Raw genomic sequence first — 9,421 nt, forward strand, 5'->3', positions numbered from 1 at the left:
TCAGTATATTTATGGAATGTATTGTTTAGCATATTTATGCTTAATGGATTACAATGGTCAGCAAATAGGAGCTAATAGTGGGAAGCAATCTGCTGCATGAAAATCCATTCTTGTCAAAAGAAGCTCTCCCCTGATAACAATTTCTGCAGGAAAGATAAGTAAAGCACTAGTGTTATAAAAAATAAAAATAAAAATTGTAGTAGCACCTTATAGACCAACTAAGTTTGTTCTGGTATAAGCTTTTGTGTGCATGCACACTTGTTCAGATACTCTGAAGCAGAAGTCACCAGACCCTTATCTGGTGGGGTGGGGTTTTTCTCAGAAGGGTAGTAGGAGATGGGTGATTGGCTCAATGGGTATTGAGTCACTATTGTTAACCTATACTTAACATAGACAACATCTCTCTCTCTCTCTCCCTCTCCCTCTCTCTCTCTCTCTCTCTCTCACACACACACACACACACACACACGGGCAGCTTAGGGACATTCTAGCCTGTTGTTGCACCAACTCAGCAACCTCTAAGCCTCTAAGGCAAACTAAGGCCCGGGGGCCAGATCTGGCCTAATTGCCTTCTTAATCCAGCCGTGGATGGTCCGGGAATCAGTGTGTTTTTACATGAGTAGAATGTTAGAATGTGTCCTTTTATTTAAAATGCATCTCTGGGGCACTGTGGGGAATAGGAATTTGTTCATTCCCCCCCCCCCCATATAGTCCGGCCCCCCAGAAGGTCTGAGGACCGGTCCCCTGCTGAAAAAGTTTGCTGACCCTCACTGTAGAAAGAGGTGTAGACTTGGACACCCCGGCCAAGTCTACATCCATCAGCTATAAAAACTCTCAAGACTCTGGACATATTACTTCTTAGAGATCTGTGGTAATGAAGGCCCTGAACCTTGCCTTCCTCTGCCTACTCATTTTAGCATCCGAGTCCAAAAAGTATCTAAAATGCGAGCTGCAAGATGAATTAATAAGACGAGGACTGGATGGTTACCACAACATTGGAGTAGGACACTGTGAGTTATTTAGGTGCTTGACTCCCTTTAGCTTCTTTGAATTAATTTAGGTCCAATTTAACTGCCACCTGCTATGGTTTTGTTAAAGGTTTTTTATGGATTGAGTTTGTTGTAATTCATTATTTTCTTGATGTTTAGAGTGTCCTTTAAAATGTTTATGATTTCTCTGACATAGTTTAATATTTGCAGATGTGCCACTTTTTCAAAATGGGCCCATAGAAACAAAATTGGGCATTGAGAACATTTTCAAAAAAAATGTTCAAAAAATGTCCTGTTATTTTCAGAATTGTGATTTTTACTTCTTGGGGTGGGAGTGTAACAGAGCAAAACAGTTCTGGTACTATGTGGTAAAGGAGATAAAAAAGAGAGTTTTCAGGTTCTACCATTGTGGTTTGTTTATTAAGTGTTATTAAAGGTGAACATCCTAAATATGTGTTTCAGATTGTGCATTTATTCAGTTTTGCAAAGGTCTCTACTGAGAAAAACCTGCAAACAGTTGAATCTGATGGGAGGAATTTAGTGCAGCACTAAGCAGATTGCTCTATCAGTTCTTTCTACTTGCTTGCAAGGGTTGTTGTTGTTTTGCCCCAGAAATTTTTTTGGGGGGGGGCATGGGAAGCCCAGATGTGCTAGGGAAAGTCCTTGCTCAGGCATTCGCTGGTGGGACTACTCCGTCAAATCTGCCCTCATTAAATTAACAATCATTCTAAAAAAATAGAGAAAATTATCATGAGGAATTACATAAAGCATGGTAACAGGTTACATAAAAAATGAATTTGGAAGGGTTAAGAGTAGATTATTTATTCCTTTAAAATTGTGATCAATTTGTGAGGAAGCTCCATTGGTGTAAATAATTAAGTTTTCTGGTTTTATAAAAGCATTTATAAAAATAATAAACAAATAGCATCATTAGCATATCTATTTTGTATGTATATGTGTTTTATGCTAAAGAAAAATATTATGAAAAACAAAGCTTTCACCTGCGCTAGGTGAAAGACTGAATCTTGAATGGTTAATGCCAAATTTGAGAATGGTTAATGGTTAGGGCTGCCATACATCCTGGATTTCCCGGACATATACGGGATTCCGCTCCTGAAAATGTTGTCCAGGGGAAATTTTCAGAACTTGGCAAAATGTCCGGGGAACATTTCTTTCTCAGCACAGGGCTGGCTCCCGCCAGCCGCTTCCCTTCCTGGTATGTTCTCTCCCTCTCTCCCTTCCATCCTCATGCCAGCCACCTGATGAAGATGTGCGATGGTGGTGGTGGGTTGTCTGGGTTTTGGCTCCTTGGAATATGGCAACTCTGTAATGGTAACATTCTGTAATGTAATTAGCTGAAATATTGAGTCATATAATATGAAATTTCCTGTTTTGAAGTTTTGCACTTGATATGTAGGAAACAAAAAGCATTCTACCTTTCTAATCTGTGCTTTCCTCCCAGGGTTGTGTTTGGTCCTGTTCGCAAGTCAGTTTGACACGCAACACTATGAGTACACAGATGGCCATCCATACTATGGAATATTTTATTTGAGTGGTCTGTTGTGGTGTGACAATGGAAAGCATCCCACAAAAAACCTATGCAGTATTGACTGTGAGAGTAAGTGGTGACTCTTTGCTTTTGCCTTTTGCAACTCAAGGAGAACTGTTTATTTCAGGGGTGGGAATCTGCTCCCTGGGGCCCTTTGTGGCCCACCAGGGTCTCCAGCTTGGCATGCCAAGCGATTTCCTCTGAAACAAGGTTGCAGAAGCCCCACACTGCTGTCACTTGCAAACTCCAGTCTTCGTTCTCCCCTCCCCATCAACAGCGGGGACCCGAGAAATAAGCAGTTTGCCAGCCCTATGTTCAGAGCTTCCCAGTGCACCAACTTTGGTCTGTTGAGGTGTGGTTCCCAAGTGGTAAACCCACACAAGGGATTTTGACCGGTGGGCGGATATGCTCATGCAATATCATATGATGTCATATGACTGACAGATAAGTGTCCCCACCCATCCATCAAATTTGGCTCATGGGCATGATCCTGAAAAGGATCTGGCCTGTGGAGCCATAAAGGTTCTCCACAATGTGGCAGAGCTTAAGCCTGAATGCTAGCAACATACTTTGGTTCGCAAGCTGTGGCTTAATTATGCCTGCTCAATTATGAGTGTCAGGCACTCTTTGCATGCTCAGTGGCACCCCTTTTTTGTTATTTATATCTTTCAGGACTGAGTCTTGGTATTCGAAAAGGGGTTTTGTGGAGGAGACTTAGGGAACTTTGGCTCAAATACTTAATCCCTCCCCATTATTACTGCAGTTTCTTGTTCTTTGCAATGTGACTAATGTAAGGCTGTCATATTTCAGAAAGTGAAATCCGGACACAAAAGTTGTTGAGGTTCTTTTTTGGGGGGGCCAAGTTGTTGAGCTTAGACTCGTGCCTAGACTCGTTCACATCATTAAAACCATTGATCACAATGAAGCCTTCAAAAGATAAAAAGAGGCATTTTTCAAAGACCAAGCAGAGCTTTGACAGAATCACTTGCAGCAGTGACAGGAGACAGGAATGGGAGTAACTAGGAAACTATTTGGATCCATCTGTTTTGGGGGGGCAAACCAATTTAATGGGTCCTTCATTCCTGAAGATTTTTCTGAGGCCAAGTAAGTCTCACTCCCATCAGCGGTGAAGGACCCATTAATGGAGCAGGAGTAACTTGATACAGACTCATGATTGAGACAATCAGGTGGGCTGAAGCAGCTGCCTTGGGCAGTGGAATCCAACAGGACATTGCCCTGCTGTGGTTGTGGCTTCCAGTGAGATAGAGATGACGCAAATGTTGAAGTCTCTCAGAACCATGAGCCTGGGGGATTTCAGCACTGCTCCTGAGACTACCTTGGCTACCTCAGGAAGGCAGATGGTAGGTAGCAAGGTGGAGAATACACCAACAGAAGCCCCTATTCTATCCTGATTTGTCCTTCAATGCCAACTTCAATAACTTTCCTGGCAGAGTTTCTGGATGACAATATCGCAGATGATGTTGAGTGTGCAAAGAAAGTTTCTGCAAGCAAGAATGGGATGTTAGCTTGGTAAGTGGCATCAGCTCACCAGTGTCTAAGAATGAAAATATAAATGACAATATCATATAATCAAATCGAGCACAAACTTTTCTGTTTTATGATTACAAGGCAGAGAAAAGAGAACTGCTTTCAGCCCCATACTCTTTGTTTATTAAGTACATTTCAAGAGTCCTTTACAATACAACAGTCTATTATGAAAAATGGTGGAAGAAATAATGCAAGACAAAATGAAGAACTAGTTGATCACCATGATGGTCTGCTCAGCTAGTACATATCTGGCAGAGATGCTGCTTAAAGAGTTTAGGGGTGGCTGTTGTTGTTTTTCCTTGTGGGGAACAGCAGAGTATCTGTAAATGGGTGCATGGATATCATCCAATGGTGCAAATTCAGAATAAAATTAGAAACATGATGTAATAATGAAAGAGAACAGTGTGAAGCTCGTTCTACACTTTGGTGCTTTTTTAGAAAACAAAAAAACTCCAGTTGGGAGCCTCCAGTTGACAGGCCTAATTAGACCCCCCCCCCCAGGCCTCTCCATTTGTCTTAAGAGGCCATTTGTCCCAAGTCATGCCCACCTGTTCATCACTTGATACCATAAATAGAAATATGACATCAGTTGTGGGACATGTAAGGCCACTGCCTTATTTTTAAAAGGAAGAACCTGGAGCTCTCAATTCTTCCTTTTCGGCCTCTGCTGAACTTGGTGCCAAATCCCAAGCACCTTGCAGTGCTGGAATAATTTTTGAATTCAAAATGCATCTGCAAAGAAAGAATCTTTTTTTGAAACTGTGACTGAAATTTAATATCACCTGATATAATTGTTGTGAGATAATGCTGAGGCCTTGTGCCTTCCCCCAGTGCAGCATCGCCCGGGATTCTTCACTCCGGTCTCCTGTCACACTGATGGGACATGAGCACACAACCAGCAGAATCCAAAATAGAAGCGTTAGCCTTGAGGTGTAACATCTAATCCTAATTTATTGCAACGAAATCAAACATAACAGTTCAAAGTAAACATGGCTCCTCTTTCTCTCTCTTCCTCGGAGAGAACACTGAAACAAAACATCACTGTGACAGAACAAACAGTGTATCTCCCTTTCTGTTATATAGCTCTAACAATCAGCAGCTGAAATGCATTACATACAGACAGGTGCTCCAACAAGTGATCCCTATCTGCAGCATAGGGAGGGGTAAAATCCTAACAATTATGTGACATCAGGTGATTGACAGGTATGGTTCTGTCCAAAGTCACCCTTGTAGGGGTGACCATTTCTGGATCTGGTCCTCCAGCTGGTAACATAGATTATTAAGGCAAATGCCAACTGCCCCAACCTGTCTCTCATAAATGTTGTTTCTTTCTTCTCTTTTAGGAAGCCCTTTGAAGAATACTGCCTACATCCTATGCCTTCCATACTCTATTGGGAATGCAATAAGCCTTGAAATACAGGCATCCATTTATTATTACCGTATTTTCACCACAAGCTGTTCTGATTGGATAGGGTAGTTAGTGGTACATCCTGCATCAGCTAACTGATGAAGGCAGCAGGCCTAAAACCGGAGGACCATTTGATCAAATGACAGGATAATCTTCAAAATTAACAAACACCTTTAAAAAAAAGAGAGAGAGAGAGAGAATCTGTCTGAAACCCAGATTCCTGAATCCTATAAATGTGTCTCAATTGATTCCATTCAGACAAAGATTATATGAAAATATTACATCAGAATCAAGTCAATATAGATAGCATCGAGTACTCTTCTGAACTTGGGGAAAAAACCATTGGGATGGATCCAGGTTAGGTTAGTTACACTTACTTCCCACTGAAATAAATGTGACTTCAGTTAGCCATGACTAACGTCTTGCACTGATTTCAATGTGACTGTTTCAGCTAGGTTAGCTGGGGGCAGCTCTGCATAAGCGGGTTCCACTCCAGCCTCCCCCTTCTGCAGACACAGGCCAGGACCACAGAGCAGGGCCTTTACCTGTTTGTTTTACCCAGGACATTCAATGGTGCAAGGTTCCTTTCTCTCTGCTGCCCATCCCATGTGATTCCCTAGGTTAGGCTTCCTCAAACTCAGCCCTCCAGATGTTTTGAGACTATAATTCCCATCATCCCTGACCTGACCCCTGTCCTGCTAGCTAGGGATCATGGTAGTTGTAGGCCAAAAACATCTGGAGGACCGTGTTTGAGGAAGCCTGCCCTAGGTTCTGAATTGTGCTGGGTAGTCAGCCTCTGAGTAAGATGAACTCACATCTTCTATGATTCCATGCCATCTAGTTTCTGCCATGGCTTCCAGCCAGGAAAAACAGGTTACTGCCTCAACTATCTTTACCTCTTGCTTGGTCCACAGCCAACCTGCAGCAGCCAGGCACCAATTCCTTTTTCTTCCTGCCTCCTCCTTAGCCTTTACAGCATCATCTTTCCCTGACTAAATCTATAATCTTCACCTCTCATCTGACCTCAATCCCCTCTTACCCCTCCTCTGTTGGATAGCCCTGTCCTCTGTCCCTGTCCCAGCCCCATTCTAGTGTAGTACCTTCAGATTCTCTTATTTACAGTCTGCAAGATGCTAAATGTGACTAACAGTCAAATCCAGTGCTCCCACTCTGCTTGCAAAATGGCTTTTGGTTGAATAGACGTATCTGATAACACAACAGAAGAGGGTTTTCAGCCCCCCCCCCAGCACCCTGAAAATGTGTTTCTGAGGTTTGGGGGCCCCTCCAGAACAGCATAGAAGAAAATATTAGTTAGCAACATCATCAGCAATCATCATACAGTCATCCACAAGTATTTCCAAGTATGGCTATAATGAAATATACTCTATATTTCTATACATATAAGGCAGTTAGGGCAATCAGAGCAATGTAGAGAGTATGCTGAGGACAGGGTATGGAATATAGAAGACCCAAACTAACACAAGAGCCAACTCCTGGGGCTGCCCCAATAAAATATTTGAGGGGGCTGCCCCCCAAGTTGATGAACATTGCCATTCAAATGGCATGCTTGCACCATGTCATGTGATCAATTATGCAAGGCAAGGCTTACTTGGGTCTCCCATTATTTTATTCAAGTTGGCACCCCTGCACCCAAAAGTCCCCACACTCCAAATGTTCTCAGAGCTATGGCATGATATAAATGAGCCTCAACACTGGAAAAAGTACTCTAAGGCCCAATAAAACATCAGAGGACATGAGATTCTGAGCAGCAAGCTGGATCTGAGTCCAGCCTGCCAGCATCAGTACCCTTTTGCACGCACATGATACAAAGCTAATCAGGAATGACATCATTCACAGACTGGTGAATGATGCAGGACTCACACCTTTTTAAGACTCACATACATAAAGCAAGCACACAAAGAACTCTCTCTAAGCAGCACCTCGCTGCATGTGATCTCTTTGCATTCCTTTCCTTATATTGAAGTTAGGACACATGTAGTACAGCACGTCTCCCTCTCTTATGCAGGCACTTTGGAATGTGTATTAGGCACTTCATAGAAACAATAGAAACAAAGCTGCTCTGCTTGTCTGAAGGTCTCTATATGCATCATCACCTGAACTAGGATCCATAGACACTATGGCTGTGATGGTAGATATGCCAGATCTACCATTGTCATATTCAGAACAGCTCTGCTGCTTGATGTTTAGAATGAACCTGCTGCTCAGCAGCCTTAACCTTAGACCATTTGCTCATTGCTTTTTTCTCAGTGGTCAAAGCTGGCCATTTACTCAGACCCTCTAAAGCATGGGTAGGCAAACTAAGGCCTGGGTGCCGGATGCGGCACAATCGCCTTCTAAATCCGGCCTGCAGACGGTCTGGGAATCAGCGTGTTTTTACATGAGTAGAATGTGTCCTTTTATTTAAAATGCATCTCTGGGTTATTTGTGGGGCATAGGAATTCGTTCATTCCCTCCCCCAAAAAACATAGTCTGGCCCCCCACAAGGTCTGAGGGACAGTGGACCGGCCCCCTGCTGAAAAAGTTTGCTGACCCTGCTTTAAAGACTCCCAATGTGGAAAAATGGTTGCTAAACCCAACCCTTCCCCATCAGAGGAAGTTTAATCAAACACAAAAGTGGGGTGCCTGGAAGCCTTCCCTTTGCTGTTAGGACCCCACTGCTCTTACTATATAATGAATAAAATTAATAAATTGAGGTCTAGCTGCCTGCCTGTATATGTATATACTTCTTGCTTTGATTTATGTTTTCTGTGTTTCAAGTGTTTAAAGGTTTCATATTTGTAATGTTTCACTCCTGATTAAGAGAATGTTCCATTTATACTGCCTATCCTCTTTTGCCACCCACTTTCATTCTGTTCTTTATCCTAATTGTTATTTACTGCTGCTCATGTCAATTCCTACTTGTAGGTTTATTTGGTTATTGTACCTGAAATATACTTGGAGCCCTGCAGTGATTTCATGCTTGTAAAACAGTGATTGATTCCCCGCCCCAAAACCTCAGGCTTTTATATACATTCTTTACACAATGAGTCCCGGCTGATTGGCTGATTCTGCTTCCCTCCTGGAGCAGGCTAATCAGTTGTTGCATTCTAAGATCCTACTTGCCAAGTTTAGTACATAACTGTCAGGGAACTGCCATCAGAGCGGGAGGAGGTGAGAGGGCCCTAGTAGGAGAAGGGATAGCCCATACGCTGGGGAAAGAAATCAGCGTAACACCAGTGGAGAAGGGGAGGAGATAGAGGAAGTGGAGAGGTGGCTCCAGGACTCTTCGCAGGAGACCAGCGGAGAGGGGACAAGTGCTCCTTTGCCCACCCTGTGCAGAAAGCTTTCGCGCAGGCAACGGGGGAGGAGACTGGGCGTCAAGCAGCTTTTATGTTGGAAGCGGTTTAAGAAACGCCCACTGACGGATTCTGCCAGCGACTGAGGCAGCCACGGAATAGAGGCTGTCCTGTCAGAAAGGGTTCAACCATGCAGCCTAGCCATGAGTAAAGGCAACTTACGCACAAGCAATCCCTAGAACCATTACAGCAATCCATCAGTCCCTTACGTTGCTTGTGCGCAGCTTCGGAGGAGAGACAGCATGAGCGTCACCAAGGGATCCGGAGGTCAGGAGCAAGCAGCTGGAGGGGAGAGTCTGGTTGAGAGGAACTGAGACTTGGAACAGCATGTGGCTCTTCTCTCGACGAGGCTAGAGGAAAGGCGAGCTCTGGATGCACAGGTCAGACCCACCCCCATCTCCAGGAAAGTACCGGGGTTGGTACAGAAGTTTGGGGGGGACCCCCAGGACTATAATGCGTTCTGAACGGAAATAGAGTATGCCTTGGAACTGCAGCATAATGACTTTGCAGACGATGCAGAATGAGTAGCCTACGCGGTGGGGCATCTCCAGGGCGGGGCTAGGGATTGGAT

The 9,421-nt window shown here is 43.7% G+C and overlaps 1 protein-coding gene across 1 annotated transcript; it reads left to right on the forward strand.

Annotated features, from left to right (window-relative positions):
• The first annotated feature begins 778 nt into the window (after positions 1-778).
• Positions 779-5,661, forward strand: LOC310667292 (lysozyme C, milk isozyme-like). The gene is made up of 4 exons (XM_083419129.1): positions 779-1,010; positions 2,452-2,607; positions 3,990-4,068; positions 5,430-5,661. Exons 1-4 carry the CDS (start codon positions 875-877, stop codon positions 5,497-5,499), a joined length of 441 nt encoding a protein of 146 aa, XP_083275255.1. The 5' UTR covers positions 779-874; the 3' UTR covers positions 5,500-5,661.
• The last annotated feature ends 3,760 nt before the right edge of the window (positions 5,662-9,421 follow it).

The sequence above is a fragment of the Podarcis tiliguerta genome (assembly GCF_965153285.1).
Source record: "Podarcis tiliguerta genome assembly, chromosome: 17".
In the NCBI taxonomy this organism is placed as follows: domain Eukaryota; kingdom Metazoa; phylum Chordata; class Lepidosauria; order Squamata; family Lacertidae; genus Podarcis; species Podarcis tiliguerta.

Coding starts and splice junctions, on each gene's coding strand:
- LOC310667292 (XM_083419129.1), top strand. CDS start 875: ATGAAGGCCCTGAACCTTGCCTTCCTCTGCCTACTCATTTTAGCATCC. Junction 2,608..3,989: donor ATGCAGTATTGACTGTGAGA/GTAAGTGGTGAC, acceptor CTTTCCTGGCAG/AGTTTCTGGATGACAATATC. Junction 4,069..5,429: donor AAGAATGGGATGTTAGCTTG/GTAAGTGGCATC, acceptor CTTCTCTTTTAG/GAAGCCCTTTGAAGAATACT.